Source organism: Octopus sinensis, linkage group LG15 (assembly GCF_006345805.1).
Source record: "Octopus sinensis linkage group LG15, ASM634580v1, whole genome shotgun sequence".
Lineage (NCBI taxonomy): Eukaryota > Metazoa > Mollusca > Cephalopoda > Octopoda > Octopodidae > Octopus > Octopus sinensis.
The window spans coordinates 40,177,328-40,198,380 of NC_043011.1; the positions used below are offsets into that span (position 1 = coordinate 40,177,328).

Sequence of the window (21,053 nt, forward strand, 5' to 3'; positions counted from 1 at the left end):
CCACCATTGCCACCATCACCTGATAATAATAATAAATAATAATATCCTTAAACAATCCTTATTCAGGGACCTTTTGAGCAGGAGGGATTACTCGATCAGAAGAAAATTCTAACTGGGCCCCACCTGTAAGGTCATGTGCTGTTTATCTTGATAGGAGATCACCATGTCGCGCACATGGTTGTGATGTATGTGCCTAGTGTACCCTTATCAGATGGGTAGTCATGATGGGTATACTGGGCTTCGTATATTTTACTCGAGTGTCACTTTGATGGCATGCACTGCTCTCTCACTCAATAATAATAATAATTCTTTCTGTTATAGCCACAAAGCCTGAAATTTTGGAGGTGTAGGAGCTAATTGATCACACTGACCCCAGTTTATAACAGGTATTTTTTTTATTGACTCTGAAAAGATGAAAGGCAAAGTCGACCATGGCAGAAATTAGAACTCAGAATGTAAAGACAGATGAAATGTCGCTCAGGGTAGGGTTGGCAACAGGAGGGGCATCAAGTTGTAGAAAATTTGCCTCAACAAATTCCATTTGACCCATGCAGGCACAGAAAAAAGTGGATGTTAAAACGATGATGATGATGAAAAGATTCAGTGGTGGAGCATGTACATTATTACCCTTTATGAATGACTGTTCCCCATTAAACATCCATTGATTCTACACCAAACATATTATTTTTAAAAAGATATAGACTTACATTTAGAGGTTAATGCATAGGTGTTAATCCCATTGGAGTTATAGCATTGGGCCATGACAAATGACCAAGACCTTTGGCAGTATGCTGTGATTGAGTAGAAGACCCATCAAGCCAAGCGAAATTGTAGTCATGGCAGATGCTGGTGTCAAGCAACTGGCACCTGTGCTGGTGGCATGTAAAAGCACCCATTACACTCTTGGTGTTAGTTGATGTTAAGAAGGGCATCGAGCTGTAGAAGCCATGCAAAATAAGACTGGAACCTGGTGCAGCCCCTCAGCTTACCAGTTCTGGTCAAACCATCCAACCCATGCCAGCATGGACAATGGACAATAAATGATGGTGATGATGATGATGAGTATAGTTTTAATACAGATTCTTCTTGATATCATTTGGTAAGTGGGATCTGAACATATTCCAAACCACCTAAGGTTTATTTTACCATTCATAAATCACCTTAGTACCTATTCCATGCATTTCCAATTCTTTAAGTTTATTCATCCACCCTTTCTTATGAACATGAACAAAAACACATGGAGGTAACTTTATATTTAGCATTGTTGCTTTTCATTAGAAAAGAAACATTAGTTTTAATTTGATTCCATCTGTGAGGCAGCTTAATGTGGCATTGAACTTAGCCTTTCCATGACCTATACTTTGCACTTTTGTTTAGAATATAATTTCAGCTATGTGAAAGATATTGGCTCAGTAGTTAGTTATGTTAGCTATGATCATAAGGTTGAGGGTTCAAATTGTAGAGTGCTGTTATGTGAATGACCTTGCCATTTGCAACACTAATTTCAAGAAACTGGCCTCGAAATTTTTTTCCACACAAGAATTCCAGACTCCAGTAATGAACTCATTTGCATACTGTCAATCAGAGCTCACCTTGACTTTGTTGTCAAGTTAACAAGCACACTCTACCAAGTAAACTCAAAACGAAGAACAGTGTTGAAAGTCGACGGATTGCCAAGTTATGCCTGATTTTAGAAGGAGACAAGTAATTAGATAGATTTTCATCAATAACTATTATCGGATTTTGTTAGGGCCCCATATGGTAAAGATGCGGATGGGAAAAATGTGGGTAAAAGGTGATGAGCTAGCAACCCTCTCTCCTTACTGTTTTAGAAAGTAAACGACAACACAAATAACTACGCAGAGGCAGCCATGGTTGGAACAAATTCAAGAAGTATTATTAAAAGAGAAAAGAAGCATGGTCATTTATTACCCAAGTGACCTTATCTGATCGCCAATCACTTGTTATGTGCTCATAAATTAGTTTGATAGTTGAGCTCTGATTGGCTGTATGCAAATGAGTTCATAACTGGAAATCTTGCAAACCGGCCAGTTGGCTGATCATCGACCAGTTAAGTGAACACAGAAGACAGATAGATTTTGTATTCACTAGAAGGATAGACAGTTGGCAGTTCCGAGGAATGGGATTAGTATTCACAACCAAGAATATAGGTGCTGGCTTGACTGGACAGATAAGAAGTTTGGTTTCCAGTTAAGTCCCAAGTGTATTCTACCCAAGCTGACCAAAGCCCTGTAAGTGAAATTGGCAGATGGAAACTGAAAGAAGCTTGTTGTATACACACAGTGATATATGTGTGTGTATATAAAAATGTGTGTGTTTGTTATGAAAGTATGTTTGTACTTCTTTGTCATGACATTAACAAATAGTTGTAAATGAGTGTCACTATCATACAAGCAGTGCCATTCATTTCTAGTATCCTGTGAAAATATGTCTAGACATGAGGAAATATTATAAATTTACTTGGAAAAAGATGAGGGTTGGTGACAGGAAGGGGATCTGGATGAAGAAAATCTGCCTTTATAGACTCTGTCCTACTCATGCAAGCATAGAAAAGAGGACATTAAAATGATAATGAGGGCGAGAGTCTTGAGTTATTTCAGATTGCTGGGCAATATTCTGTTGGATGGACCAATGCCTTATGAGTGAAATTTGATGGAAACTGTACAGAAGCTTGTAATGTATGTGTGTGCATGTGTGTATCCACATTGATACTGCTTAGACAGTGACATTGTTCATATGTCCCACAAACAGACTGTCTGGCAGTGGTTTGACAAATGAGGGCACGGAACAAAATTCTTTATTTAGAAGGGCATCTGGCCATAGAATGCTACCTCAGTATGTCCTGACATTGGGGAGACATTTATATTGCATTATAATAGTACTTTTCCTCTTACAGACATTGAAAATAAAGGCCGGGGGAAAAGGCACTGAAATGTTCTAACAAGCAGTTGTTGAAGAAGGAGAATGCATAGGAAAAAGAAAAAAAAACTCCAACAGAGGGACCAACTATTCAAGTTGATAGCAGTATGGAAGATAGAGCAATTAAGGACAGGAAGGCACCTGGTCCATCAGGAATTACTGCCAAGATGCTAAAAATATCAGGTGACGTAGAACATGGACAAATCACCAACATAGTGAAGCAGGTAGTACAAATGGTGGTGGTGGTGGGGGGGAGGTCATACCCAATGACTGGTGTACATCATTATTGGTACTGCTACAAGAATAAAGAAGATAGGTTAGAGAGTAACAAATGTGAAGTGAAATCGTAGGAAAGCTAACAGAGTTGGTAGATGGTAGACTTCTCATGTGACAGGTGCAGAGGCACCAGCAGTACTGAGAATGTATGAGAAAACAGACTCCATCTAATACTCAGACAACTCCCCAGACGTATTTGAGAGCTTCTGTTACCTGGGGGACCTAATTAGCAGGAGGGGTAAATGTTCTGAAAACATAGCAATAAGAAACTGGTTGCAAAATGTTCAGGGAGTTATTACCACTGGACTTTTCCCCATCAGTGTGAAGAATAGATTGTAGGATGCTTGTGTATGAAGCGTAAGGTCATATGATATTTGTGATGGAGGATAGCTGTATAAAGTAATACTGTGGGTTCAAAGTGAATGGAATCTGTAGAACTGAAAGAGATTGAGGAAGATCTGGGATGAAGGAGTGAAGACAGATTTGAAGATATTACATCTCAAGGAGGAGATAAGAAAGGGCTGTGTAGATTGGTGACAAGTTGTGCAAGAGAAGACTCATCTGCAAGTCCAGGCTTGGTGTAATGAAATGTTAACATTGTGTATATGCAAATGCATGCCTCTATATCTACAAACATACACACACACAAATATATGTATATATATGTTTAAGTTGGTGAATGATGCCATAATCCTTGCCTTCAGTTCATCTTTGGTGTTACCAGAAGCTCTGTTGGTCTCTCGCTCAACTGTGCCCAACACATAATAATCAAGGGGGTTGCAGTCTGGAGAGTTAAGTGGCCAGATGTTAGGGGTGATGTGGTTGCAGAAATTGTCTGACAAACATGACTGGGTTCTCCTGCTTGTGTGGTATGGTGCAGAATCCTGTTGCCAGACATAGGGTCTTCCAGCAGCCACCCTCTTCACCCAGGGCAGCACTACCTCCTCCAGGCACTTGATGTAGGCTTCTGTGCTGAGTCTGAGAGCATGTGGGAAGATGAATAGAAATATAATGTTGCCATTGCTAGTGATCACTCCAAACACCATAATGTTGACTGCATGTTTTGATTTTTATCACTCTCTGTACATGTTTTGGGGACACAGAAAACCAATGGTTGTTCCGTGTGTTCACCATCTGATCATGGCAGAAATTTTTCTCATCAGAGAAAAATCAAAGCATGTTCGGTTGGAGGGGATGTTGGAGTTTGTTCAAAAGCTTTGTAGCAGTCTTTCCTCTTGTCCTTGATGGCTTCAGATAAAAATTGGCCCCTTCTGATCTTGTATGAGGAATACTGAATGTCATCATGCACTACCTGCCTAAGAAACACACACTTTCATGTCCCTGATGATGGATCTGATTGACTTAGAGGGATCGTTGTCAATCATGGCCTGGATCTCACCAACAAATTCAGGAGATTTTTCTTATAAGAACGATTAGAGTGAGTTTTCTGAGCTGTCATACCTTCGTAATCATCATTAGACTCATCCAACTCTTTCTGAATACTCTGCACTGCTCTCAGATTGACACTCAAACACTCTGAAATGTTCATACTGGAGCTTCCAGCATGAATGCCAAGCAGTACAGCATGTTGTTTCCAAATATCTGGCAGAGTGAATTGCATCACATTGCTGTTTTTCTCACAGACAGTGCCCAACTGACTCTACTACACTGTGTAGTCGACAAAATCAAAAACAAACAATGCACAAAATTAAAATGGTGACAATTTACCCATCACACCCTGTATGTATGTGTGTGTGTATATATATATATATACACACACCAAATAAGTAACAGCTGCATTTAATCAAACAATGCAATGCAAGCATTACAACAATTTAAAATACGGCGCCACCTTCAGTTGCAAAAATATGGATTTTCAACAGACAAGATATACTAATATAATTTTTCGCAAACATTTTATCAGAGCTAGAGAACAAAATAATTCCATGCTGCTACTATTGTGATAGAAATAAACTAAAAGAAAAGCAATTACAAATTTGGAGCGGCAGGAATAGTTCACAGTGGGGGTCATGGAATTGTAGTTCATTTCTAATTTTTTTTATCTATCTCCTTATCACCATCAAAAGATCTAATGCATCTAGCAGATTGCATTTATTGAGAATTAAGAAGACTAGGAGTTGACAGTTCAGAACTAGCTGCTGGTCATAAATAAATATTATTAGATGTTCTCTTGAATCTTAATTTCTTATGGCTATAAGTTCCCTTTATCACACAAAGAAACAAATCTTAGAAGGAGTCAATTAGATAATAGTAAATGCCCAGAAAAAGAGGTAGAGTAAGGGTGACATAAACTTTTTCCATTATTTTCAGTTAAAGGGACCTACACTATGAAAATCCATATATTTGCAACTGAAGATGGTCCTGCACTTTAAATTGTAATGCTTGCATTTTTCAATTAAATGGAGCTGCCTGAAACAGTCATATTGCATTAATACCTTGACATCCTGTTCCTTATTTGATTTTCTTCGAGCTGTGCAGATAATACCGGATTGACTTGGTGACTCAACTTAATCTTAGATATACACACACATACACACACACAATAGCAAGAGTTCCAGTTGATCTGATCAACAGAATAGCTTGGACATGAAATTAATGTGGAAGTGGATGAGCACACTACAGACACGAGTACCTTTCATGTAGCTCTCTGGGAGATTCAGCGTGACACAGAATGTGACAAGGCTGGCCTTTTGAAATACAGGCGCTACTCATTTTTGCCAGCTGAGTGGACTGGGGCAATGTGAAATAAAGTGTCATGCTCAAGAACATACTGCACCACTGGGTATCGAACTCACAACTTCACCATCGTGAGCTGAATACCTTAACCAGTAAGCCACATGCCTTCACAATTCAGTCAACACCTGCATCAAAGTCAAGCCCTCTTTCACCTGTTTACAATATGTTCATCACTTTGCTGGCCCATAATTGATTTCATTACTTTCACCTGCAATTCAAAATGTAAAGAAATTGAAGAGATCTTTCCAGGCCAAACATACATCGACAGGATACAAGACTAATGGCTAAGAAGCTCATGCAACATATGCTCAAGACTACTCTTCTCACAAAGAGGAAGGTGTAATTCACCATCATCATCATCATTTAACATCCGCTTCCCATGCTGGCATGGGTCAGATGGTTTGACTGAAACTGGTAAGCTGGAGAGCTGCACAAAGTTCCAATCTGATTTGGCATGGTTTCTATGGCTGGATGCCCTTCTTAATGCCAACCACTCCAAGAGTGTAATGGGTGCTTTTTACATGCCATGGGCATGGGTGCCAATTATGTGACATCAGCATAGGCCACAGCTACAATTTCACTTGTCTTGATGGGTCTTGGTCACTGTGATGCCCAACATTTGAAGGGTGCCTTTTAGGTGTCACCAGCACAGGTGCCAAGAATTCCACTAATACCGATAGCATTGCCATTTTCATTTGGCAGACTTCAGTTTCCTTGCACCAATGCTTTGGTTTAACACTGAAGAACCCTTTTTTTTTCACTCATTGTCAGTTTTATGTAGAATAGTCCAGAGTTGTTAGCCTCTGTAATCACATTATTTACGCTTCTCTTGTATTTTACCTTTCACATGTTTCCGTTATTAAACTCCAGCCATGCTGAAGCACAGCCTTGAAGAATTTTAGTTGAACAAATCGACTGCAGTACTTTTTTTTTAAAGCTTGTATATATTCTATAGGTCTCTTTTACCAAACTGCTAAGTTAGGAGGATGTAAACATACCAACACCAGTTGCCAAGCAGTAGTGGGGACAAATAGAGACACACACACACACATGACAGGTTCCTTTCAGTTTCCTCCACCAAATCCACTCAAGGCTTTGGTCAGCCTGAGGCTACAGAACAAGACACTTGTTCATGTTGCCACACCATGGGACTGAACCTGGAACCATGTAGTTGGGAAGCAAGCTTCTAATCACACAACTACTCCTGCCCCTGGTACAAATCAAAAATACTGAGCATCCTGAGGTGCTGACATAACAGTGTTCAGAATTTCAAAGGCTATGAACTGTCATTAATAATAGTAATGATGTTTTCGTCTTTAGATCTAAGGCTACAAATTTTGGGAATGGAACAGTTAGTCATATTGGCTGCAGTACTGGAATAATACTTTATTTTATTGATCCACAGGCATGGCTGTGAAGTTAAGAAGCTTGCTTCCTAATCATTTATTCTAGCTTCAGTCCCACTCTATGTCTTCTACTATAGCAATAGGCCAACCAAAACCTTGTGTATAGATTTGGTAGATGGAAACAAGAAAGAAGCCTGTTGTGTATATATATGTAGACATACATGATCAAATTGGAGCCTGGTGCAGCCACCTGGTTCGCCAATCCTCAGTCAAATCATCTAACCCATGCCTGTGTGTGTGAATGTATGAGTTGATGTTTCCATGTCTTGACATTATGTGATTGTTGTAAAGAAGTGTCATTATCATACAAGCGGTGCCAAAGTGTCCCCAGCCATAGGGGAAAATGACTTTACTTTTAGACAGGTGAGGGTTGGTGACAGCAAAGGCATCTGTCTCAACTAATTCCATCTGACTCATATGAACAAGGAAAAGTGGATATTGAAATGAAGTTGATGAAAAGATGAAAAGAAAAGTTAACCAGCACTAAAATTTGAACCCAGAATGTAAATATCAGGAACATATACTGTAAGATGTCTTCTCCAATGGTCTGATGATTCTGTCAAACCAATAGTAATAGTAATCACAAGGATTTCAAATTTTGGTACAAGACCAGCAGTTTCAGGGATGAAAGGCAAAGTCGACCAAGGTGACATTTGAACTCAGAATGTAGACGGACAAAATGCTGCTAAACATTTTATCTGGCATGCTAATGAGTCTACCAGGTCACTGCCAATAATAATAATAATAATGATGATAATATCTTGCATCATCATAAGTTTTGTGATAATTGAAGAAATTATAATAACAATAATAATATTATTATTATTTCTACTCTGGACACAAGGCCATGAAAATTTTGGGGGAAGGGGGCTAATTGATTACATCAACCCCAGTGTTTCAAATTTAGGCATAAATCCTGCAGTTTTAGAGTTGGGGGCAAGTCGGTTACATCAACCCTAGTATTCAACTGCTATTTATTTTATTGACTCCAAAAGGATGAAAGGCAATGTTGGCTTTGGCGACATTTAAACTCAGGATGTAAAGACAGACAAATTGAAGAGATCTTTCTGTCAAGCATTTTTTTCATGATGGTAACAGTTCTGCCAGGTCACTGCCAATAATAATATCTATTTCATTATTACCCACAAGGGGCTAAACATAGTGGGGACAAACAAGGACAGACATAGGTATTAAGTCGATTACATCGACCCCAGTGCGTAACTGGTACTTAATTTATCGACCCCGAAAGGATGAAAGGCAAAGTCGACCTCGGCGGAATTTGAACTCAGAACGTAACGGCAGACGAAATACGGCTACGCATTTCGCCCGGCGTGCTAACGTTTCTGCCAGCTCGCCGCCTTAATAATATCTAACATCATCATACGTTTTGTGACAACTGAAGGAAATTATAATAGATTTGTTCAGGAGCAGAGAAAGTCTCTTTTTAGATGGAGTTTGAAATATCCACACACATCTTTCATATGATATCCTCTTTTCACCTTTACCTTTTTCCAGCAACACCTAACAAAGGCCCAATCTCTTACATTTCACTGAAGAGTTCATGAAGTATCTATTGTGGTGGGTGGGGCAAGGTCTGTAGCCCACTCCCGCTGGTTGAAAATAAGGATGAGAGAATAAGTGGCTTTATGGCCAATAACAGATGTTCTTATCTTTCAGGCTTATTTACATTACAGCTTGTCATAAACTGCAATAAAAACATTCATTTAATTTTCACAAAGGCCTCACCTGACAACCAGATGCATGTGAAGCAAGATAACGAAATGATCCAAGTTCACTGGATTAATACAAAGAGAAGAGTTTTGTTTTTCTCTCTCCATATTAATAGGTTTAGCAGACATCAGTGCCATCAAAAGACTTTAACAAGCCAAGGATTTTCAGAGACTGTTCATAAACTTTAACCTTAGCTTTCCTGACAAGATCCTATTTGCTAAATCTTATGACATTCCTGTATGTGGTGCTTATGTTACCATAATTTCTGTAGGGCCTTCTTGACTGGTGAAATAAATGCAATTTAGACATCTGTGATAGGGAAGAAAACCCAAAGATGGGAAAGTCTCAAGAGAATCAATCAGATGTAGGTAAGAATAATTGGCATGGCTTTTGGTATGGAATTTGGGGAAAAAGGCACAATAGGAAGGAGCTCAGCAACCTTTGGGAGGATGGGCACAGAACCAGCTGGTAGCTACAGAAAAGACACAAGAAAAAGGGTTCCTGTATGTTGGCAAGTGAATCAATGCCAATCAGTCAAATGACTTTTATTTTTGGCTATGAACTAGGCTATTTCTGAGCATAGAAGCAGTGCAAACCAGATATGTGAGTAGTATACAAATGTAGGTCTTACATGAACTTTGCAGAGGGGAAGAGGTGAAGGAGTGTGACTTATTGGTTAGGGTATTCAATTCATGTTTGTTAGGTCATGTGTTCGATTCCTGGTGGCACACTGTGTCCTTGAGCAAGACACTTTATTTCACGTTGCTCTAGTCCACTCAGTCCAATGAGTTGTACAGGTAATTTTCTGTCAAGCTGAATCTGCCCGAGAACTACATTATGTCGTAGGAGTCCTCAAGTAAATTTCATGAGCAGGCTGTTCCCTTGATTATATCAATTGGAACTCTCATCATTCTAATAGATGGAGTGTTAGTTTGTAGAGGGGACGGCAATAAATCAATAGTATTTTTTAGCCAAAAAAAAAAAAAAAAAAGGAATTCCTAGTTTAGGGGTACAATTTTGGTGACACTCTATTTGAGGCTGTAGTAAAAGTATTGTTAGAGATTGTGACCCTTTCATAGCAAAGTTTACAACTTATGCTTGTTGTACATAACTGGTACAAGCTGTATTGTAATGATTATTTCTGTCATCATCATCGTTTAACGTCCGTTTTCCATGCTAGCATGTGTTGGATGGTTCGACTGGGGTCTGGGAAGCCAGGAGGCTGCACCAGGCTCCAGTCTGATCTGGCAGTGTTTCTACAGCTGGATGCCCTTCCTAACGCCAGCCACTCCGTGAGTGTAGTGGGTGCTTTTTACGTGCCAGGGGAGGCTGGCAATGGCCATGATTGGATGGTGGTTTTTACGTGCCACCGACAAGGAAGCGCTGGCATCGGCCACGTACATATGGTGCTTTTTAGGTGCCAGGGTAGGCTGGCAATGGCCACGAACAGTTGGTACTTTTTATGTGCCACCGGCACGTAACCCAGTCAAGGCGGCGCTGGCATCGACCACGTACGGATGGTGCTTTTTAGGTGCCACCAGCACAGGTGCCAGGGTAGGCTGGCAAGTGTTAAAAGAAGCCAGATTTGCATGACACCAGGTTCTCAAGGTCTGTCATGTAAAAAGCATTGGTGAGAGTGCCATGAGAAAAGCAATGGTGCTGATGCTACTTACAAAGCAACAGTGATGGTGACATGCAAAAAGCACTCAATACATTCTGTAAAGTGGTTGGGGTTAGGATATGCCCCCATTTGCAGAAATCAAGCCAAAACAGACACTGGAACCTGGCCTTGTCAGCTCCTGTCCAACTCATGCCAGTGTGGAAAGTGGATGTTAAATGATGATGAAAGTGGTTTAGGAATTCAATAAGGTAGCATATGGATGACAATGACAACTCTGTGTGGAGAGAGAAGGCAGAATAAAGAGTGGAATCATTAGTGTACAAGTGTGTAGTGCTATAAGAAGTGACGAACAGCAAGCTGACCATTAATATATAGGAGGAGTGTAGAGGACACAGCTAAACCTTTAGGTACCCCGATACAATGGTGTGAACTCTAGCAAGAACACAGCAGAAACTGCATTGGCATGATCTGACAGGAAGGTGCTAATCATTATGACAAGAGATGGATGACACTCATAAGTAGAAAAAGAGATAGTTCCCATGGCAGACATAGAGGATATGACTGAAGAATTTGTTGAAAACAAGTACAGTAACACTGCTTTCACTGAAATTCTCAAGTGTGAAGGAACATTGGTGAATGACAGAGGAGGAGGACTGCAATAAATCTGGCCCTTTGGAGGCTGTACAGGTGGTCACTAAGGAGGATCAAAACTTCAAAGTGATTATTACCTCCACCTTAGCAAAGACGGAGGTATTGTTTACAGTCACATCTGTTTGTTTGTCCGTGGACAAGATATCTCAAGACCCGCTGGATGGATTCGGATGAAATTTTCAGGGATGTTTGGCCCTGTGACTGGCACGAACTGATTAGATTTTGGAATCAATCGGGTACCAGACAAGGATTCTAGATTATTTTTCCAATTTTTTTTTACTAAAATTTTCGAGTGGTTGGGTTCATTTTTCGTATTCTCGTTTGTGAGAGCAGTCAAGTTTATTTCAAAATCACCTCTGGCTAATCATTGAGAGGATATTGGTGTTGCCTTGGCAGAGGTTTGCACTTTCTGAGTGCTCTTGTTAATAACGTTTCCATCAAGATGGAGATGTTAGAGATGTGAGTGAAAGGTTAGTGATTGATAAATGTAGAAGGCCACCCTTTAGAGTGTTACCATAGATCTGAGTAATTTCCTGTAGAAAAAGAAAAAGTGGCAATGGGAGTGTATTGTTTATGGGTATTGAAAGGGACATTATCAAGGCCTTGTTGGGTTGGAGTGGTAACTGGAATATTTATTAGCGAAGGTATTATACTGCAGAATCAAATTTTGGGGGAAATATGACTTAGTGTATGAGAACATGGAGTTAGAAGAGGAACAGCATCCAGGAGGATTTCTCAGAGTTGTTGCCAAGAGAACCGTCCTTTTTGATGATTGATATATAAAGTGGTTCTGTAAGGTTTACAGAAGTACATTGATAAACAGAAGAGCATGTTGCAATGTAAATTCTTTGTTCATAAATAAGTATATTCATTGAATGATTATAAATATTTATCCGTAGGTTAGACAGAACTAGAGCATAGAGCGGTGATACAGTCTAAATGGCTTGCAGTGATAAATGAGAATCCAAGTTCAAATTTCGCCAAAAGTAGATTATATATATATATAAACTATATAATTAAACATAAATGAGAAAAATATTATTAGATTGCTCAACCCTTTGGGAAATAACACTCGCCTTAAAAAGGGAAGGACATAATGAATAATATAGTCCCAGACAAACAAAATCTAGAATCATTGACTGATCACAGTATGAACACCTTCGATCATCATAAGTCTGTCTGCTTGATCAGGGCTGACTTCGATTAAACATCAACTACCATAGTGCAAAATAGAATGCCTGAAATTAAAACGAAATGGCTATGGTTGATCATAAGGCTGCCCATTCAGAGTCCACCGGGGTCCCAATGATAACGGTGACAAATCTGTGTTTTGGTTTTCTTTTACTTTTAACCATGTGGTAAGTCAATTAGTATATAATTATTGATGTCATAATAACACCAGAAGTATAGTCAGCTGGAAACAAAGATTATAGTTGAAATTAGTGGAGTAAACTGCACAATAATTCTTCTTACAATAGGCACAAGACCTGAAGTTTCATGGGAGAATGCTAGTCGATTATATCGACCCAGTGCTCAACTGGTACTTATTTTACCGAGCCCGAAAGGATGAAGGACAGACTAGGCCGCGGCGGGATTTGAACTATGAACGTAAAACCGGAAGAATAACAATGAAAGCTAACCCCTTGTTTTTACTTATAGAACAAGGGACAGTTTAAATTTAAGAACATTTAAATCTATCTAAAACGGTTCGATTACAATACAGTTTTATACATAACACATATACATATATATATACACACACGTACATATATGTGTGTGTATGTATGTATATCGATCTGGTGTAAGAACATAGCACATCAATAACACAGAACGTTTTGAACCTGATGAAATCATATTGTAAACAAATGAGATGGTGTGTAAAAAAGCCAGATGAAAGAAGAGAGAGAGACACAGAAACTGAAGAATGAGAAGCACATGGCTGGAGTTAAAGAAAGATAGAAAGAGAAAGAGAGAGGAAGGGAGGGAGTAAATATTATGGTTGATGCTAATTTATTTACCTTTGAAACAACGTCAGGAGCTGCAACGATGGAGATTTTCGACGATAAGGAAGTGGTCTGGTCAACTGTTTTTAAGTGAATTCGTGTCTCGTCTCCATTGTCTTCAGAGCCGGAGATATTAGATTCCTCTGAACTACTCGCATACTGCTGTAATGATAACATCGACGACATTTGTGCTAGAATAAGCTCAGCAGAAATTTGGAATAGTCGCTTCTGATTGGTAGATATTACAGTGAGTTACATGAAAGCTATAAAAAAAGAAAAAAATATATATATATATTTAGCAGAAACCCCGAAAAACCGATTTAAAAAAAAAAAGAGAACTGATCGATTATATTATTTTTTTCTCTGTCTATAATTTTTTTCTAAGTTTCGTTAATATAAATAAAGTATGTAAATGATTAAGTGATGAATAAAAATATTTGGCAGTAAATGAAGAGCAAGTGACCAGCTTGATTGGATATTATGTCGCCATTTTGTGAATTCTTGATGGAAATGGGATTAGAGTCGGTGGAAAGCATGTGAAAGGCTCTAAAGGAGTTTCATGTCGCATCTTTTAACTATAATCGAAGGAGGTAAGTACTTCTAGAAAACTAAAAAACCAACACATAGATAACTAATCACTTATCTATGTTTCGCAATCGATTCCAGAGAATTTTTTTTTTACATATTATTTTCGCGAGAGAAGCGCGGCTGTCTGTCTCATAATATATCTATCTTTATATCCATCTATCCATCTATCTATCATTTTTTTTGTTGTTTTTTTTTTTACTTTTTATTGTGATTCTTTCTTTTTTTTTTTACGAATATTCACACGGCGTGGGCAACTGTGGAAGCTTAACTTAACTATATACCCAATGTATTTCTCTCCTCTTTCTATGTCTGTCTATTTTTCACTCTACAAGCACCAAACAGTGAAAGAAATCTGCTGCCTCTACACACACATATATATATACACCTCTTCCTATCTTTCTACATATATAACTATATCATTACACTCACATATGTATGTGTATACACTCATTCAGTGTATTCTAATACATATATTTAAAAAAAAAAAAACGAGAATATGTTATATATGTATAATATATATATACACACCACACACACACACAATAATATATATACATATATATATATAATATAGAATAAACTGTATGTATTACACATAGGATATGATTTTATATATGTGTATATATATATATATATATATATATATATACATACACACACAAAGAATATGTTATAAATGCATATACATACACAGACATGTAGCAGTGTTCTATAATAATATAGAATAAGGTATATTTATATATACACAGGATATTCTATAATATATATATATATATATATATATATATATAAAACGAAGAATATGCTCAGTGTATATATATATATGTATGTATGTATACATATTCGCATACATTTTCTATGTAACAGAATAAGCTATATATATATATATATAATGTAATCTTGGAGTATGCTCCATTCTTCATGTAGCAATTTCCAAAGGAAGATTTCACTACATCACACCACATGACTCTTTAACATATATATATATATATATACCTATATATATATATATACCCGTTACTTTCATTTATATCGTTTTTTCTTCAAACCTCTACATATTTTCATTACCTTCTGCTAAACCATTTATTATATTCTTTCAAATTTCTATTACTATAATATTAATTACTACAATGATATTATTAATACTAATTATTATTTATTCAATATTAAAATGAATGGGAATGATTTGGTTATGGTTAGCTTTGCTTGTTAGTTTATTTGTTACATTTCTGTATTCCTGAGTGAATTTCTGATCGTTCCTCCTTTAAAATATATTAAAATATCTTAAAAAGATCCTCCTTGTCAGATGTCCAAAAGCAACAACTTCCGGTAGGGAAGACACAGAGAACAAAAATAGATGGATTATTATATTAGCTTCTTATGTTGACATGAAAAATTGTTGTACAGATTTCGAGGGGCCGACATATCATTTTAGTGAAAGTATATACTAGGAAATTCACACATACACACACACACTTTATATATATATATATATATATATATATACTATATGTGTGTGTGTGTGATGAGGAAATTAATGGCTTTGAAATTCTCTTAAACACACCACATATACACATGTATATACACGCCCGCACACACACACACATGTATATATATATATATATCGTCATCATCATCATATATATGTATATATATTCTAGAGTATATTCACGGATGCATGTATTTGTATATTTGGGGAACAGCTTCACTTTTATTAAACATGTTAGCTTGAAAACAAGGCTGTGATCTCGTTTTGACTTTTTTTTTTTTCGTATTAAGGGCTTGTCATTTTCTTAAGAATGCTGTTTATATCTACACACACACACACATACAAACATACATACATACATACATCTGTGTGTGTTCTGTCAAACGAAGCGAAATGATTAATCTAACGATGGTATAGTGTTCTTTTGATGGTATGACATGGCTTGAGCTGTGATGGCTAAAACGAACTAAAGAACTAACGAGGGCGTGTACCCACTCATTCGTCTTTTCTCGCTCTTCTCTGTGTGTGTGTGTGTGTGTAATTAAGGGTAGTAGAAACAAGAGAAGTAGTATAAAGAGATCAAGCAAGCCCATAATGATCACAGGCGCTCCAAAATGACCATCATATTTGTGATTCCGGACATTGTGTTATCTGTATCCCTTCCTCCCTCTCGCTCTCTCTCTCTGTTTTTTTAGATGGTAGGGTTTTGTTTGGCTGTTATTTTTGCTTAGTCAAGCTGCTAGTGATGTTCCATCGTTTGTTCAGGGATGGTTTTTAGAAATCGACCGATTTCTTTTTCTTTCGCCCCAGGCCAGCTTTGATTAAGCAAACCTATGCTCAAAAGCCTCTCTTCCATGACCATCTCGTCCTTTTATTTTATTTTTTTTCTGGTAAACTATATTTTGCTTTATATCAATCAGTTTGTTCTTCCATTTTTTTCTTTTCATTGGGTGTAAATTGACGAGATTGATATTGGCTGTTATTTCTTGCATAGCGAGCGATCACATTGTGGTTTTATTCTGTTTTGATGTGAAAAATTTTATCTCATTGATGTGATGCGGCTGGGGGTGGCAATAAATAAATAAATATAAAATGAAACCATTCTACCTTCATCAAAGCCGGAAAAAAAGTTGATTGGGAAATATAGGTATCTGCTCATGAGACTTAAATTAAATTCTATTAATTAATTAATTTCTCTTAAACGTTTCCTACCCTAACACTTGGGCAATTTTTTTTTTTTTTTTTACTTATAATTTTTTTTGTCCTTATACCGAAACAATTATTGTACAGGCTTCTGTTACGGGTACGAGTAGGCTTTCGGATCGAGCTCTGATCCCCTACTTTGTGGCCACATCAGTCGAGTCGGATGGCAATTATCATTATCATCATCATGGTTATCGTTGGATGGCAGAATCGTTTGCGCTTCGAAGAAAACGTTCGGTAGAATTTGTTCCGGCTCTTTACACTCTGAATTCTCATCCCACCGCGGTTAATTTTGCCTTTCATCCCTTCCGGGGTCGATAAGTAAAGTACCAGTCAAGTACTGAGGTCGATGTAATCGACATGACTCCTCTCCCGTTCCCGAATTCCAGGTCTTGTGCTTATAGTAGAAAAGATTATTATTAGTAGTAGCTGTAGTAGGGCGGCGAGCTGGCAGAATCGTTAGCACGCCGGGCAAAATGCTTGGCGGCATTTCGTCCGTTTTTGCGTTCTGAGTTCAAAATCCGCCGAGGTCAACTTTGCTTTTATCCTCTCATGGTCGATTAAATAAGTACCAGTTTATTACTGGGGTCGGTGTAATCAACTAGCCCCCTCCTCCAAAATTTTTGGCCTTGTGCCTGTAATGGTAAGGATTATTATTAACAATAGTATGGCGAGTGAATTGGCAGAACCGGTAGAGCGACATACAAAATACTTCGCTATAGTTAGTTACGTCCCTTTAAGTTCCGAGTTCGAACCCTTCTTACGATTGACTTTTTTTTTATTCTTCCAGGGTCGATAAAATAGGTTACAGTTTAAGTGCTGGGTCCAATGTAATCAACTGTAATCCCCTTTCCAGGTGTATACCTTGTGCCGAAAATGTTTTTAAGTCTGCGACCTGGCGGAATGGTTAGCACGTCGGAGAAAATGCTTAGCGGTATTTTGTCCGTCTTTATTTTCTTGGTTCAAATTACGCCTAGGTCGACTTTTTAATCCTTTCATAGTAGATAAAGTAAACCCCAATTGAGCACTGACGTCGATTTAATCGAGTAGCCCCTTCCCTCAAAATTTCAGGCCTCCTTTCTATATTAGAAAGGATCATTATTATTATTATTATTATTGCGAGAGAGCAAATGGATTATCAAGCTTGGTGATTCAGTTAACATTTACGGCCCTTTATTTTCCCAACCGTTTTAGATCCCGTCCATATCGACTTTTGTTTTTTTATATCTTCCCCGGGTTCTGTAAAATAAGGTACCACTGAAAATACTGACGGGGGTGGGGGTTTCAACTGATTTCGTTTCGTTTTTTTTTTTTTTCTTACCTCTCTCCGTCTAAAATTAGTCGTTAGAAATGATAATAATTATTAAGTTACTTGGAGTTCTCTCCGCCCCGCTCTTAGTCGAATATAGTAGCAGTAATTTTACTATGACAGCGCTGGTCCTCTCTTGTTGTTATTATTATTTTTTTCTCTCTCTTCCTTTTCCGACTTGACATTTTCGAAATAAATAATTTTACAAGCCCCACACCCCGTCCCCACCAGTCTTTCTTTTGCACATATAGTGTGTGTGTTCCTTTCAATTTACCCTGTGTAGTCACCCTTCTTATCCTTATCCCTTGTTATTAATCTCTTCATTTAAAAGGTAGCTTAGGTTATCACGATGATTTTTCTTTCAATATCATTTGCTCATTCATTTTCTATCAATTTTACTTGGGTTGATGGGTGATCCGTTTCATATACTATGTAATATCTGTATATATATATAATAGATTTTAATATTAGTATTGTGAGAACAGGGTTCCTGGAAATATAGTTGAGCTTAATGTTGCTGAGTGTGTGTGTGTATATATATATATGCACACATGCACATAGGCTATGAGTGTTATCGTTAATCCGAAGTTTAAGGTCGATTTGTCTTTGTTATTTAGTTTTTATCACTATCCTCGTTGTTATTGCTATTATTGTTAACGTTGTTTATCATAACAATAAAATAATGAAGTGATTATTCATGGATGACTTATGAATTTCTAATTCAGTTGTATTTTATATTTATTTCACGTACACTCTTGACTTATAGCATTTATATCGCAACTTACGCTATCTCTGGAATGGTCGTATCTATCTTAAGACTTGTGTTTCGTCGTAACTCATCTTTTTTGTAGCACTGTCGCTAAATACTTTAATTCCTCAAGCTTCCTCTTCGAATTTGTTTTTTGTTTTTTTTTTGTTTTCTTCTTCGTCTTCTGATTTATTTTCCCCTCCCGCCTTACCACCACCAAGGCAGAAATTCTAGCGTCGTAATGGCATGGTGGTAGAAGAAATTCTTCAACCGGTAGTGGTCGTGGTGGCGGTGATGTCTTGTGCTTTTTAGACTGTGATGTAAGTCCCAAGTATCTTGTTTAATCAGGAGGAACATTTTCGGCATCCCACAGCGAAAGAATTTGGTATGAGTGAGAAGGAATCGTGATATTACAGTAAAAGAGGTTTCGAAAAATTCTGTTATTTCTGTGTTAGGGCTTACAGCCTTGTGCACCCGTTCCAAAGGCTAACTGGGTATAAATTGAGTAATAACTCGCTTTGTGTGTGTGTGTAATTTATATGTACATACCACGAAGACGCATGTTTAGATGTGTGCATATGTATTTGTGAGTGCGTATATATTTATATACACTCAGACACATGTACATGCGTGTATGTATGTTTGCGTAGCTGAGTGTGTGTGTGTACGTATGCATAGGTACCGATTTGTTTGTCTATATTTGCCTGTACATGTATGTTGTTATATGTGTATAGTGTGCATCTGTTGCGCGTGCGTATATGCTAATGTCGATATTTGTAAATATTGTTTAAATGCATGTCTATATATTTGTCTGATGTCTATATACATATGCTTGTACTCAAATTGATTTTAGATCGAAAAAAAAATCATCCACCCCCTCCTTTCATCGCACATATACACACACACACACACACGTCTCAGTAACCTCTTGTATGGCATATCCAAGCTGTCTGCAGAAAAACGTGTGTGCGTGTGTGTGTATATATATATATATATATGTATACACACACTAACACACACGTGTATGTATGTATGTGTGTGTGTGTGTGTGTGTGTGTGCTTTAAATTCTATATTTAGTTATTTGTTTACAGAAAGACAAGAGGCACTAAACGGTCGATCAGCCGCTTGTATTGGCTTTATTTCACAAACCCGTTCACGCTGGTAGCGTGTCTATGGTTTCAGCCACACACACACATACATACATACACACACACACACACACACACACGTGTGTGTGGTGTGTATGTGCACGCACACGCGATCATGCACATTTAATGTTGTGTGAAACCTGCTGTGACAACTGGTGTCGTTCTGTTTTTTTTTTTTATTATTGTTATTATCAGTCAACGAGAGATGCTTGAAGTTGTTCTCCTAGCTAGAAATAACAGCTAAATTCTCAATTTTCTCTTCAAATCACATCCTACCGGCTTATAGAAAAAAGGCAAAGAAAATACACGAGATAAAGTAGTCGTAGATAGAGAGATATATAGAGATAGAGAGACACGCAGGGTGACAGAGTGATAAAGATAGAGGGAGAGATATAGAGAGGTAGGTCACCCTGCGTGTCTCTCTATTTCTGCCCCTCTCTCTATCTCTCTTTATCTCTCTATCTATCTATCTTGGACTACATTAGAACGACTTTGTTCTGAGCCAGGCACGTCTTTGATCCAAGTTTTCTTGGACCAGGGTGAATGACCTCGGCTTAAACAACTGCACCAAAACACTCTGAACCGACGAGGGAGCTTGTCTGCGATTGCTCGAGCTGCTAGACATAGCGACGAAAATCAACCTCCTCGTATCATACTCTGTCGTCTTCTTTGGATAATGTAGTTTTCGGTACGAGTTGGTTGCGACTGATACATATTTGATAATAGGCTTGCGCAACGAAAGCTCACATGGGGGTTAATAATAGTAGTAATAACACTAAGTTAGCGAATGTACCCAACTTAGGTTGGTTTTAATTTCATTATTCATACCCTAGCATTTTATGTAGTGCTACAAAACCTCTAAAATGATGACAGGCTGACCATGTTTAGAATATTTTCAAGTTCAGTGTTGGCTTGGTATACAACTGGTATTGTTTGCCTTTTCTTGTATAGTGTACTGATACTTGTTTAATTTGTCCCTTTTTCCATGTTTGTGTTATTCATCTCTTCCATTAATATTATGGATGTCATCACTAAACATGTTAGGAAGTCATGGACATCATTGCTTTCTATGGTTAGCCTTCGTACTATACATGCCTAAGGTTTTGTTGCTCAGTGTTTTCACTCATCCCACCCACAAGATCATTTGGACAATTTCAAAAAATACATCAGATCAGTTTGTGC

General features: G+C 37.8%; 2 protein-coding genes across 9 annotated transcripts in view; one reads left to right on the forward strand and one right to left on the reverse strand.

Moving 5' to 3' along the window:
* The window catches only part of LOC115219819 (pre-mRNA-processing factor 17), a 157,701-nt gene extending 144,089 nt beyond the window's left edge, over positions 1-13,612 (reverse strand). The window contains exon 1 of the mRNA XM_029790099.2: positions 13,401-13,612. Within this exon, the coding sequence (XP_029645959.1) occupies positions 13,401-13,571 (171 nt within the window). The 5' untranslated portion in view covers positions 13,572-13,612. The remainder of the gene's footprint in view (positions 1-13,400) is intronic.
* Positions 13,613-13,818: 206 nt separating this feature from the next.
* LOC115219831 (wiskott-Aldrich syndrome protein family member 3) overlaps positions 13,819-21,053 on the forward strand; it is a 178,171-nt gene continuing 170,936 nt past the window's right edge. For 6 of the 8 annotated variants that reach the window (XM_036509640.1, XM_036509644.1, XM_036509645.1 and 3 more), the window contains exon 1: positions 13,820-13,975. The gene's annotated coding sequence lies outside the window, so the exon portion shown is untranslated. Of the gene's footprint in view, positions 13,976-21,053 lie in introns of all 8 variants that reach the window. The other 2 variants (XM_036509641.1, XM_036509646.1) reach the window with 2 other exon arrangements.